This window comes from Tetrao urogallus (genome assembly GCF_951394365.1).
Source record: "Tetrao urogallus genome assembly, chromosome: 24".
In the NCBI taxonomy this organism is placed as follows: domain Eukaryota; kingdom Metazoa; phylum Chordata; class Aves; order Galliformes; family Phasianidae; genus Tetrao; species Tetrao urogallus.
In genome coordinates, this window is record NC_136837.1 from 3,102,344 (window position 1) to 3,116,167 (window position 13,824).

Below are 13,824 nucleotides of genomic sequence, written 5' to 3' on the forward strand. Positions count from 1 at the left end.
AGGCTTCTATGTCTATATAGTTATACATATATATATAAAGTTAGAGAGAGAGAGAGAGAGAGAGAACAGGAAACTTTTTGCCCATGAACTCACCATGCCTGCTAATGAACCGTATGCAGCTCTCCACAACCAGGGGAATGGCTTGAGAGGAATCCTGCACAACGGGGAGAAAAGAACAGCAGTCAGAATGCAGAGGGATGGCAAAAAAGAAACGAAACAAAACAAGAAAAACAAAGGCAGGACTAGAAATTCTCATTTGGTCCCAGTACAACGACTGGTGATGAAGGCAAACTTCCATGCCTCCAAAAGCCCAGAGCATAACGTGCTCCAAGACTGCAAGACTACTCAGATCTTCTTGATAGCACTGCTATGGACATGAGCTTTGTTTTATGCAGATCTCTACATTCCTCATATCCAAATGTGCTGCAGAAAGTGGGGTGGGGGTGCATTGGGGGGAAACAACGGAGAGCAAATCTGTCCTTTCATCTGCCACGTTCTGCTCCAGTGCAGTTCCAGATCTGTTTAGGTTCTAAAAAGTAATAAATTACTCACTACAGCCAGCAAACCAATGCACTGCTGCTGTAAATCTTCATTACAAGGAGGCAACAAGCAAGTAGGTACTGCTCTAATAGCATTCCAGAGAGAAAACAAAGGGAAAGGGGACAAAGAAATAGAGCAGCATGAAACCCATAAAGCATGACCGTGCAGACAGCTCAAGGCTGTTTGGCTTCTTTGGCTCCAGGTCCCTCAGAAACACTGGCAGAATAAAACCCTTTTTGAAGTTTTTGTCAGAGAAAACGAATGGAGGCTGCAGATCTGTGTTTATTGATTTCAGTTAGGGAATCAGCAGGCAGCAGTTCCATTGAAAGCAGGACGAAATGGGATCGTGGAAGAAAAGGATGGAGAGGCTTCAGTTTCCCATCTATCCCCATCTGCACACACACACACACCCCATTGCTTAAGCAAACACTGATTACCTGCTTTCTGACAGTGGAGCTGCGTCTGCCGCTGATGAGATCAGAACAGCCCATCGATGCCAGAGGAAAAACAGAGGAGAAAAAGTCAAGATAATTCTGTACGATTGTAGCTCTTGCTTGGTATTCCAAGCCATGCTGATTTGGCAGGGAAGGAGCCAGACACACAAATCATAACGACTTCGTCTCGTTCAGCGTGTGGAACTTCGTATGATTTTAAGTGACTTTAAATCACCACAAACCTGACACAGACACAAGGGAGCCCAACAAAAGATCACCCCTGACGCTTTAATTCCAACCGTATGGAAATCTGCTCTGTTCATTCCTCACTCGAGGTGAAGTTTGCTATAAATTGGAGCAGGTGGGAGCAGCTGCCAGAGAGCAGCGCTGCGGAGCCCTGTGCCTGCATGGGGAGCCTTCAAACAGACACACAAATGAGTGCCCCCCAACACCAGCCAGGCTCAGCCAACTCCATTCAAATCATGACGGCCTCATTTAGTGATGCTGGAAGACATTAATTGCAGGGAAACAAGGAAGGAGCCTTCCTTTGCCAAGATATCGCCCTAAGATTTATTACTGGGGTTTAAGATTCCTATAGTCCCTGGTAAGGAATGAAGTATGGGAGATAGTGGGAGAAAGGCCCTAATGCCTCTCATTCAAGCAGATGGCTGCTGAATTATAAATAAGGTGATTAGAACTGTAATTTGGGGAGGAAAAAAAAAAAAAAAACACACACAAAAAAACCAGATTGTTAATTTAGGAGAAATTCCTTTTAGGAAAAAAACAAATCAAAAACACTGAATGAGCCCACAAAAACGAAAAACAAAAAAAAAGCAAGCAGAATTCCATGGGCTGTCACTGACAATAAGGCCTATTTAAAACTATTAGCAGTAATGATTCTTTGATATTTAAAATTGTTTCACGATGAATAATATTTTATTATTACAGACGTCAGGCACTAATTAGGACCTGTCAGCTCTGCTTTGCTGTGAGGAATCTGAAAAGTAGTAATGGCTGTGGATCAGCAGTAATCACCTTCCCTTTGTTACAAGGCAGGATGATGCACAGCCCCCACGCACAGCCCAGCTCCCCAAACCCATCCATCTGCAGACAGACATTTGTTATGCTTTATAAAAACCCCATCAAGGGAAGGTTCGTTATTGCTCGGTGATTGGTCCTAATTACAAGTGAGGAGGTGATTCTCCAGGGCTTGCTGCAACCCAGTTCCATTGCAGAGCAGAGCATGGGACAAAACCAGGAGCACCACCACTCTGCACTGATGTGCTGCAATGGTATTTAAGGCTGGGAATGTGGTTACACACCAGTGAAATGAATTCATTTATTTTTTTCCTAACGTATCCTGGGCTGGCAGTGGATTTGCAGCAAAAGTGAGCCTTTGTGCCACACCTACCTGGCAAGAGAGCAGTCCGTCCTTTGACCTGTGGTGGAGACAAACAAAAAAAGCCATCATTAGGGGAGAGGAATGGGAAAATACCTTCTGCTGCTCTGCAGGGTTTGGGAGGAGGACAAGGAGAGTCGGAAGGTTGGAGGTGAGCATCCCTGCAGCACTGCCAAGGAGGTCAGCAGAGCATGGCCCCCCCAGCAAAGCACAGAACAGCTCGGGCTGCCCCAGCACTCTTGCTTTAGAAAGCATTGTTTTTGGAAATTGCTTCCCTGTGCACTCTTAATTGGTGACTTTAGCTGCCAAAAAACTGGGCTTGTCAACCTCTCCCGCCCTCCCCTTTCCCAGGGGAATTGCTAGGGAGAGAGATTATACTTTATAAAGCCACTTAGCAAGATTGGAAACATTTGCAGAATTGTTAGCCCATGGACCGAGCTCGCTTGCATGAGGCTATTTTGGGAGGCAGACGTTTAATGATATTTTCCACAAACATCTATAAAAACGTTCCATTGACTTGCACTGAGTTTGTGAGGAAGCAGCCAAGCTAACAACTGCTGCCTGTGCAGCATCGTTCTCAAATAGCACAGAGAGAGACGGCGAAGCAGTGTGGGCTGTGGGAATCACGCTGGCCAGGCCAGCATCAGCAAAACCACACTGATCTGAGCTGGAAATCCACCTTCCTGCAATGCCTTCCTGCTCCTGAAGAGGAGGAGGAACGAAGGAGGGACATGGCTAACTGCTGATGGCTGACAATGAGTTGAACGCATCTTGATAGCTGCTTTCCCTTCCCTACCTAAAGCCCAAACAGTGCATAATTTACACAAAAATGTTACTCTGAAGCAGAATTTCCAGCCATCTGTCCCGTTTCCATCACAGAATATTCATATATATAAATTCCACTGCTGCAGCAACATCAAGGGGCTCCTGCAGAGCATACAGCAGGCAGGGACATCACTGCTTGTACACAGGAAGACTTGCTGCTATTTCTATTACTGGAACTTGTCATCTTTAGATTAAGGTACCTTGCAAGAGGACCATTAAATGTTGCCTGAGAATGGGGCAAAGAACAAAAGCCAAAACAAACCCAGGGGTTTCTGGGGACAGAAGGCATGCAGCTGTATGCTTGTTTTTCAGCAAAGCTTCTAAACGTGTTCCTGGGATTCAATGAAAAGGATTTTATTTGCCTATGTGTCATTTAAGTGCCATTTTATGAATAAGCCTTGACACGGTTACAGCTCATACCATTAACCTGCTAACTCCAACACACAATGTGCCTGGCTTTCTCAGCTCCTCTGATCTCACAGGTGACAGAAGAGATGTTTTTTGGGAGCTGCTGGAGCTCAGCCCAGCACACACTGGGCCCTTCACAGAGCAGCTAAGCTCTGCTATTGCAAAGCAACCACACGAGAACAGAACCAGCCTTTAAACCTACACAGCAATGCAGAAATCAACATTTCATTTCCTCCTCTTTCCCCCCCAGCACAGCCTGAGCTGCCTGTGAGGGACAGGCAGGATAAGAGAAAACAGGGCTGGGTGCACAGAGCTGAGATCCAGGAATGTCAGCACTCACAGGGGCACTGCTGTGTCACTGCAAGACATTCAGATGCAGAAATAATACCTCAAGGACACAGAGCCCTGAATCCATCCTTCTTTACAGACTAACAGAGAGATGAGAACCTCTACCAAGCACAAGGTTCATTTCATGCCTTACCTTCCAGTTTGGGTCTGATAAACAGGAAGCTCTTAATTACTGCAACAGTGGGATTTTTTCGTGTTGCTTTTGTTTTTTTGCAGTGTAATTTTTAAACCGAAAGCAAAAGTGCTTAAAGGACCACATGCTGTTTAAGTTTCCATTCAGAAGATTTGCACAGCACAAACGGTGGGGAGTCCCATTAAGTCACAACCACGAGCCCTTCCCTGGCCTAGAAACCCAGAGCCAGCCTGTGACCTGACACCCAGACCTTCAAACCTTCTCCTCTGCAAATATGAGGCAGTCAGGTTTCTATGGAAACTTGGATGCGTAGTTCAGGAATGTTTCGCCAACACAATTTGCCCGTAACACGAAGGAAAAGAAACCTTGCTTTGTTCTGACACCACCAACAAATGCCCAGTGTCATGCAGATGGGCAACATATTTTCCACGTTGCAAAATTCATTCATTTTTCTCCCAACAAAAGCCACGTTCACTTACACGAGCTCAGTCTGCATCACCCCCAGAGGTTGGAAGCAAAACCTTCCGACCCACCTAACGAGGCAGTGCTTTGGAACTCATCACTGATGTGGAAGTCACGAGGTTTACTCAATATGGATTATTCAGTGAGAAGCAGAACGTGCACAGATGGGGAGGGGTCAGGATGAGCACGCTTCGTTTTACCAAACGAGCGATGCACGCTAATGACTCATTAAGCTCTTTCTGTTCCCCATTATTCAAGCAGCCATGTAGGTCAGCTGGCTTCTCCATCAGGAGGATTGGAAAAAAGGAAATTCGTGAAATGTGAAAAGGTCCACTTTGCTGGGTAATTGTAGACAGTTAGCTGGGCAATGCAGGCAGAGATATGCAGGTCCCCACTCACTTTCTCCCAGGGTCTTCTGAAGGAGGTCGTGCTTGGCCTGAAGCTTCGTTATCAGGTTCCTGCCCTCCAGATACTCCTTCATTTTCTGGAAGAGTGGAAGAAAACAATGTGACGAGTGGACAGCTGATTCCTACGACTGCATCTGCAGGTCATGAATTCCGAATGCAGTGACAAAGAACTGAACTGCGCTGCAGTGCAAAGAATGCATCAACCTCCCCCCCCAGGTGGGTGCAAACCCACTGCTCTGCCCATGCATATCTGTGTGCCATTCCTATTGTCTCACTGTGGAATCAGTGGAACGTTTGGCATCGTTCAGACATCTGAGGAGCTGTCAAACATCTCCTCCTCAGACAGGGAAATGGAAATGCATCACCGCCAGCTGAATGAGCAATCTGTTTCTCCCAGCTAAAAGGCTGCTACTGTGCTTATTCTCCCATTTAACCTCTCTCACCCCACTTCACTCGTCAAACACTGCGTCTGCCTCCACTCTGGGTGATACACAGCATTGGGTGGGGGGGAAACATGGCAAAACAAATAGAGATGCTATGGAAGTTGGGATTTGTTCCCTCGGAGAAACATTATGCAGTCACACAGTCACTTTTCCCACTTGCTCCTGATCTTTCACAGCTCTGCAAATGCAGTTTTTACAGCTCTTTCATCTCTTTGCAGCTCAGAACAGCATTATTTATCTCTGTTGTGCCGCAGCACATGAAATACCATTGTACAGTAGCCAGCCATATTATAATCAGCACATGTTTACACTCAATATACAGCTCAGGACACTGCAAACACCACGGACCATCCTTTAGAAACACGAGATTTTTTTAAACAAGAGCTAGAAACACAAACACAAGGAAAAGATTCTCATTGTAACACAAACACAAGGAAAAGATTCTCATTGTAACACAAGATTCTGCTCCTGTCTTCAGCTTTCCCAAGGTGATTCACTTTCTTCCAGTTCTGGTCTGGTATTGCCCAACCACACCATGAATCCTTAAGGAGAAAAATGGTATTTGTGCAGTGGGAGCAACCTGGATGCAAGCCCCAAGGTTACAAATCAGGAAGCAATATAAACACAAAGCTTGAACTGCTAAACTCCACAGTCTGTGTCCCTTTAGTTGATAAAACCAAACAGAAACATCATGAGATCCATCCCTTTTGGGCAGTGCCAGCACCTCCCATTGCAATGCTTCAGCTTTCTGGTTGCTCCAGCAGCAAGCATGGGTCGCTATGGCAGAAAGAAAGCACCAGATGATGTAGGATTCCTCTGCAGCCCCCCTTTGCCAATACTGAGTGTGTTTTCTTAACCAGTTACATTTTTGCACCAAATTTTGACCCCCCTTTAAACGTGTAAGTGGGGATGTGAGGATAAATGTGACTCTGGAAGGCGCCGAGCTGCTGCCTCACAGCCAATCTGAGGAGAGGAGAGGCAGCACAAGAAGGCTCAGCTCAAAATAGCTCCAACAGACGCTGAGCACATCGCCTGCCTATAGCAGAGCTGCAGGGATTGGGTTACGAGAGAGAAGGGAGGGTTCCAGCCAACAAGGAGCACATATGCCATGTATTCCTCACGCTTCCTCATGCCTGTCGCTCTGCACCCTGTCAGCAGAGCTCTCAGGAAACAAAAAAAAAATCAGTGATTTCAAATGAAGGCTTTTTTTTTTTTTTTTTTTTTTTTGTGAAGGAATTAAGGATGCACAGCATTCAATTCATGGCTTAGCTAAAAAAATTGAAAACACTGAAGTATGGATGCACTCCTCAGGATTTCAGTTCCGTCAGCACAGTGGAGTCGGACACAACGCAGGAGAAACATCCTCAAACGACGTGATTTGCACATCGTAAGAACTGAAGAGGTGAAAATCTGCTGTCAGACAGGGAAGGTGAACCTTCACACCCAGCATCTCCTCAAATGCAAGCAGCCTGACACCTTCCCCACACCCTCACTCACACCAGTACTTTTCCAGCACAAGGCAGTGGGTGGGTGGGAGCACAAAGCACAGCCCAGCCCTTATCTCTCCACCCCGTGGGAATAAGTCTCAGTGCTTTTCAGGCTGCAGAGAAGCACAGTTTTTTCTCCCTGTCCCACATCCTTAACTGCCTACAATCTGGAAAGCAAAGCGGTTCTCCTCCCCTTTGCCCTCCAGGAGCAGCTCTGAACAAGGCAGTGATTCAGGGCACGGGGATCAGGTGCTGCAGGTGGGCCAGCAGGACACTGCTGCAAGAGCAATGAGCAGTGGAGGTTTGTGTAACACTTACCCATGTCCTAAGTATGCACTCACCCTTGGTAAACGTCCACTGATTTGCTGCTGCTGCTCCTCCACTGCTTCATAAGCTTAGCACAGACACCCACCCTGTGCTGTCCCCTTCTGTTCTGAATACAAACCTTCCTTCTGCCACGGCCATAGCAGCATAAGTGCAACAACTTGCCTTCTGTGGAAAGCTGCAACTCGGTGCTACCATTTGATTCCCATCACTGCATCAACCTGTGAGCCCTGCCTAACCAGCAATGCAACAACTGGGGCTTCCAGCATGGTTTACACTCTTGGAAGCCAACGTTTTTCTTTCACTTCATATTCTCCAGCACCGCATGCACACCGCGCTGCTCACGCATTTGATTTTCCCCTACACAAAGGGCGCCTTGCTGCACAGCCCTGCCCTCTCACCAATACCCATCACACCCCGAAGCAGCTGCTCCTCACATCTCCAAGGCCTGAAACCCATCTCAAGCATATTTCTGCCAGCCCAATGGCAGATCAGCCTGGTGCCTGATGTGGCAGCTTTGGAGCAGCACGCTGCTGCAGCTTTGCCCTGTTGATAGCTGTTTTCCCCACAGACAGAGGAGAAATCAAATTTTACACGATTTATCCACACTAAACTTGCATCAACAGACAAACACATCCCAGTATACTTGTAAAGAACTCAAAGCAGCTCTTTTTACAACCTAATATGCTCACTCTGCTTGTCCAAAATCAATTACAGAAGCACTTTTGCAAGATGATAGCATTATTTTGCTCACTCCTGCAAGCATAATTCTAAAAACATTATACATGCTCACACTGAAAATTAACTCCTTACTGTGAAATAGAACTGCTCTGTCTCCTGCTGGTTGGCTCGTCTCTTGGCAATGCTTGGTTTGCTCATGAAGGTTTCTGATACAGTGGATTTAACAGACTCCATGGAGTTGCTGTACTGAAAGCAGTCAGAGACATCAAAGTCCTCTATCGTGACTATGTCCTGGATTGTCTGCAGTGTAGCTTCCATGGTCTTCTTCACCTGGCCAGCAAGAATAAGAGAAAATGCTTGAGAAAATGGAGCTATGAAGCAAGTGGGGAAACAAAGAAAGAATTCATGGTACTGCAGAGCATTTTACTGATAAACAAGAATTACTTGTGAGTCGTACATGTGAGCCGAAAGTGAGGTCATTTCAAAGCAAAGTTGTGCTCATTAACAGAACACCATCCCTACAAAGGAAGGCTTGGTGCATGCTGAACATGCAGTCAGACAAGGGCTGCAACCTTACAGGCTGAGGTGAGGAAGGGAAGCAGGGAAATTTAACCTCAAAGCAAGGAGTGCTGGAAGAAAGAAATAAACATCTTACTTCTGTAATTACATCTATCGGGTGTAACAGAAACGTGAGATTACAAAAAGGCTTTGGTGCACTGCAAATCTTTGCTGAGGGCCACAATCAGCCTGTTAGACAAAAAGGGGTTGCCCATTTTGCCCAAGAACTCTCCTCGTCCTAGATGACCAATTAAACCAAAATTAGCTCTTACCTTCCGTTATTCACTGACTTCACTTTGAAGCATCACTTTTAGCTGTTCCTCCTACCTGGCCAAACACGCTTTTTGCAACAAAACCACTTCTATTGAGTTAAGGACGGGGGAAAAAAAGGGTGAGTGCATATTTTAATGGCTCCCCTCCGTGCACTCAGCCTTTATGCAGTCACAACTTAACATACTGCTGCCTTACTCTTCAATTTCACTAGAAATCTTCATAGAAGAGGAGCACGACAACTCTGTTCCTCCTTAATCAGCTGCCACTGCCCTCTGGAAACTGCAGAAGCGTTGCTGATTTGGGTCAATTAGCTCACCTCCTCGTTTTCTATCTTCAGTGTAGATAACCTGGACTGCAGCTGCTGGCACCTCTGCACTAACTCGCTCTGCACCGGCTGCTGGGCACACAGCTGGGACTCCTGGAAGGAAAGCAGCACTGATTGCAGGAAAGCCACCATCAACAATAGTTTAATTACTTCATTATTATTAACACCCCCCCCTCCAAAATGCCTCATAAAAAACCTTTATCAGCTGCCAACTTCAATCAGAGAAGAGCTTTCTACCAAATTCCAGTCCACTTCTCCATTGTCCCAAAGTTAATGAGAAAGAGAGAGGGAGAGGACACGAAGATCCATAATTAGCTAGAAAAAATTAGCTGGTTTAAGTGATGTGAAATAGTTCTATCTTCTGAAAGCCTGGAAGTGCTTTATCACAGCAGTTAGGCTGCATCACACCCCAAAACCCCCAGGAGAAGCAGGCAAGCTTGTATGTATCACACCATGAATTGGGTTCTGTGAGCAGAGCATCCCAGGCACCACAGGCACAGGGCATACAAAAGGCACACAAAATCAACCCAGGGGAGTTTATAAAGAAAAGAACTGGTCAGACACCTGTGGAAAATGCCTGAACTGTGGGTTGCCTTGTGCTGTTAATAATTAGCCTGCCATTACAGCACGAGGCAGGAAAACATTGCTCTCACTGTATATTGCTATTATTATTATTAGAGTCTGATTAATGCACGTATGCAATCGGACAGTTAATCTGGCACGAGCAGGACCACTTCTGCATCTATCACTTTTCATTTGGCCTCGAGAAGGGCTGTGATAAACGATTCTGTCAACATGAGCTGGTAGCAGTGACAGCGTGCAGGCTGTTCTTCTTCCCCCTATCTCACAGCATATTCCCAATGCATGGGAAAACCAAGCAGGTCATTTGCAGTCTGAGGGACTCCCTGCAGAAGGCTCCTCCTCATCTCTGCCTTCAGCAGTGACTGCATTTGTTGGAACAAAAGATGAGGCAAGAGACCTTCCCTGCAGTTTTTATTGACTATTCAAGAGAAGAATCTAGAACTCTAATTGACCTAAAGTCATCTATGGTACATGTGTTCCTGTTTATGTTTCTGAGCTGGTTTCAGCTTATGTGATTTAAATAGCTCCCAGCCACGTACCTGCAATCTTGATAAACCTGCAAAGAGAGATTTTCATTGCCAAAAATGAAAATCCTTTGGCTGCCTTGTCTCACAGTGAACACGCACAAAGCACCATTATAAACTGCTTCTGCTCTAAGGTTACACACCCACATGTCCCAAAAAAACAGCCTTACACCTTTTATCTGTTGTCCTTTCTGAGGCATTTGCAGGTCTCTGGAAATCAGGCTGGGTCACAGAGATAGATGCTGATCACTGACTGGCTGTGAAGCTTAAAGTTATGGGATTACTGACACAGACAGAAAAATAATAGTAGTAATTAAAAGCAGACAAACATTGCTTCTGGGAAACCACCGCTCCGTTTCAAAGGTCTCTGCAGACACATCACCTGCTACAAAGGGATTCATGAGACCAGAAGCTCAACCCAGTTTTACCCAAATTGGAGAAGGTGGGAAGGCATCCAGGAGATGGTCATCTCACTCCTCTGGGAGCCTCATGGCGCAACAGTTATTTAAAAGCAGTATAAAAGCTGCTTTATCTACCCAGCAGACTGACTGATACCTTGGCAGCACATGCCCAGGTATTATGCTTTCATCTTTTAACCCACATAAGCTATCTCCTTTCATCTTCTTAATAATGCCACCAGCAAAACTAAGCAGCTCCATGAAATGCCAGAGATGAGATCACCAAACACATCAACAGCAGCCAGCTTATGGAGCACCGAACGAGTATTTCTTTCAGATCACACTTCAGATCTCTCACTTCAGAGCCTGTCTCAGGGTGCAGGAATTAACAACGGCCTGAAGAATAGGTTAATGCAGACAGAAAACATGTTTTTAGCACTATATTTAATTAAGCACTTCAGCCTTCAGGAGCTGTGACAATGCAGAAGCGAGGATCGCTTGCATTCAGGCATCCACCCCATCACTTCTTATCTCCATACCAGCTCCCTTTCGCAAGGCTCCCCTCTGCCTCCCAAAAATAGAGGCCAACAGCTGGCCTTCCAGTGCCTCCATCTATCAAAGATGAAGGAAGCAGACAGGCAGAGCTGGAGCAGCAACACAAACTGACCATGTCACCCATATGCGGCTGAAACTCAAACTTCATGGGCGGACAGAAGACGTTGTTGTACATCTCCATCAGGCGCTGCTTATCACTGTTGGCATCCAGGTTCTCAACAGCATTTTCAATGGCATCCAGACCCTCGTGCTTGGACTGCTCCAGGTTTAGCTCAGCAGACAAGAATGTCCTGAGAGCTCTGTTGAGGCTAGCGTGGTATCCCAGGTCACAGCACTGCTGGAAAAACACACAATTCCATACGTGAATAAGTGAAGACAATCTGAAACTGAAGTTAAAATGTGTTTGAGGCTGTAAGTCATAGAAGCAGCTGACAAACTGTGGTTATTTTATCATCTTCTGAGGACCAGAGCTGTCTCCCAGCCCATGGATCACATAGGCATCCTGACTCGAGGTCTGGAATTGTCTCTACACCAACCTGAGCCCATAATCCCACGGAAATTTCTATTTTGTGTTATAGTTTTGCTCCAAGACAAGCACATCTTAAAGGATTTTAACATTAGGAGAGTTCTCATGGAGCACCAGAGACCCCATTTTATTCTGCTTAGAAAAGGAGCACCCTGGAAGTGGTGCATCCCAAGGTACAGCAGTGTCTTTTCTTCCAATTCTAACTCTCCTTCCAGGCCCACTGAGAGGCACTCCAAAGCCCTTCAGTAAATTTATTCTCAGCAAAAGGAAAACAACGCACTGAAATACTACAGGGGAAAAAAAAACAACACCACAAAAAAACAGCAAAGCACAGGATTTGCATCATCTGCAAGGATCAATCTGCATCTAAATTATTCCACCCAGGATACAGAAAACCGCTCAACTCGGTGTACTTCAGGGAGCAAGAACACAACCTGTACAGTCACAGGCAGAAAGAAGAGAGCCATGCAAAAGCCAGCAGCGGCTGGCAAGGCTGACTTCATTGCTGGGGTGAAACAAGAGCAAAAATGCTCAAGCAGAGAGCGGTCACGGTCAAGAATTTCCTGGCTACTGCTGACATGAGGATGATGTCACTGGAAGACAATTGAGCAGCTTCATCTCCACCACGACTGCACAGCCAAGTATTCATGTATTGTGAGGGAGAAAGGAGCTTTTCATGAAAAAGCCCAGACTTTTGAGGCATCTAATAAAGTGAGTGAGAAAGGAGTTCCACCTTCTTGGAATTACAAGCAAGATTACGCATGCTAGGAGAATATCCAGAAAGAAAGAAAGAAAGAGACCATCTGCTTGATTGCTGTGCTGCCCCGTAAGCAAAATTCAGATGAAATCTCCTCAGCCATCATTTGGGGCTCATCACTGTCATTGTGCATGAATGTGGAAAAAAAAAAAAAAGAGAAAAAAAGGAGAAAAAGAGGAAAAAAAGGAAGGGGTGGAGGGAGAGAGAAGGGAGCCACTGACTGGGGGCCCATTCCCTGCTTTTTCTGATTTGCCACCAGCAGTGCCTGGCAACTGTGCCAACCAGCTGCAGCAGCCACAGGGCCTTGCAAAAAGAGCAGTGCTCGCAGTGAGACTGGAGGCAGATAATTAAAGGACACTGCACTCCATCAGAAACAACAGCAAACAGCCCAAAAAGATGTTTGAATGAGAATTTGCACGTGTTGGGGATAAGCAGCCGTTCGAAAGCCCCTTTTTTTTTTGGCACACTGGAGATTCTGCCATTCCTGCAGCAGATCAGAGAGCCAACCCACGAGAAGCCAACGTGCAGCCACATAAGAACGGGCTCAGAGCACACAGGAGCAGCCCGTCCTTCCTCCAAGCAGAGCAGAGCTGCTCAGAGGAACCACCGGGACTGCAAAGTCAAATGAGAGTCAATATTTCATGGCCCACCTCACAGAGCAGAGCAGGGCCACATTAAGATGCCAAAGGGTTTTAGCTTTATTTTATTGAAGCTTGTGACAGGGAACGTTTTTCAGCCCACGCCCTCGCTTTGCTGTTTCTCAAAGTCCAGCACACCCTGTTTATGAACCTATCTGCCTCGCCATCCCTCTGCTGGGTTACATAAATGTTTGATGGAATCGCTCTCCGAGGAAATCAATTTTTTATAAGAATTTAATGATAACTCATTCACATTCACTTCCCAACATGACAGCTGATTAACCCTTCTCCAGTCAGAGGCTTTCAAAAACCTCAAAGCAGAAGAGTCGAGGAGAGAGTTAAGAGCCCTCTGTCTTAAAGCATCATCTCCATTTGGAAGGGGGAAAAAGGAATTCCGTGAGCAAACAGCATAAAATCAGCTTCAGGACTCGTATATCCCATGCATTTTAAAAGATGTTCTGTCCCAGTGACCCCTCCAGAAACAGGAGATATCTGTTAATATCTCTTCCCCATTACTGCAATGTTTCATTAGCATCAAAGAAGTGCCTCCGTACTCAAAGTCGGGAGATTCAGAGCTCTGCCAGCTTATTGCTTTTAACTCACACTGAAGCAGCAAAGTGCTGTTATCCTTCTGTGAACACAGGTTTGTGCTGTGCAAACACGACGAGTTTGAAGCCGTTTGGCCTAACAGAATCTATTTGTAACTTTGAAGATTGCTTTTCTATTATACTTGAAGCTGCGGTATCAAACGATCAGATCAAGGACAAGAATTAAGAGCTGACTTTAAAAAAAAACCA

The 13,824-nt window shown here is 45.8% G+C and overlaps 1 protein-coding gene across 5 annotated transcripts in view; it reads right to left on the reverse strand.

Annotated features, from left to right (window-relative positions):
* Window positions 1-13,824, reverse strand: part of SRGAP2 (SLIT-ROBO Rho GTPase activating protein 2) — a gene marked incomplete at both ends in the record, with an annotated part of 78,712 nt that overhangs the window by 18,726 nt on the left and 46,162 nt on the right. For 3 of the 5 annotated variants that reach the window (XM_079546497.1, XM_079546496.1, XM_079546500.1), the window contains 7 exons: window positions 94-154; window positions 978-1,008; window positions 2,386-2,413; window positions 4,949-5,033; window positions 8,024-8,221; window positions 9,039-9,140; window positions 11,219-11,443. In XM_079546497.1, the coding sequence (XP_079402623.1) occupies window positions 94-154; window positions 978-1,008; window positions 2,386-2,413; window positions 4,949-5,033; window positions 8,024-8,221; window positions 9,039-9,140; window positions 11,219-11,443 (730 nt within the window). The remainder of the gene's footprint in view (window positions 1-93; window positions 155-977; window positions 1,009-2,385; window positions 2,414-4,948; window positions 5,034-8,023; window positions 8,222-9,038; window positions 9,141-11,218; window positions 11,444-13,824) is intronic. The other 2 variants (XM_079546499.1, XM_079546498.1) reach the window with 2 other exon arrangements.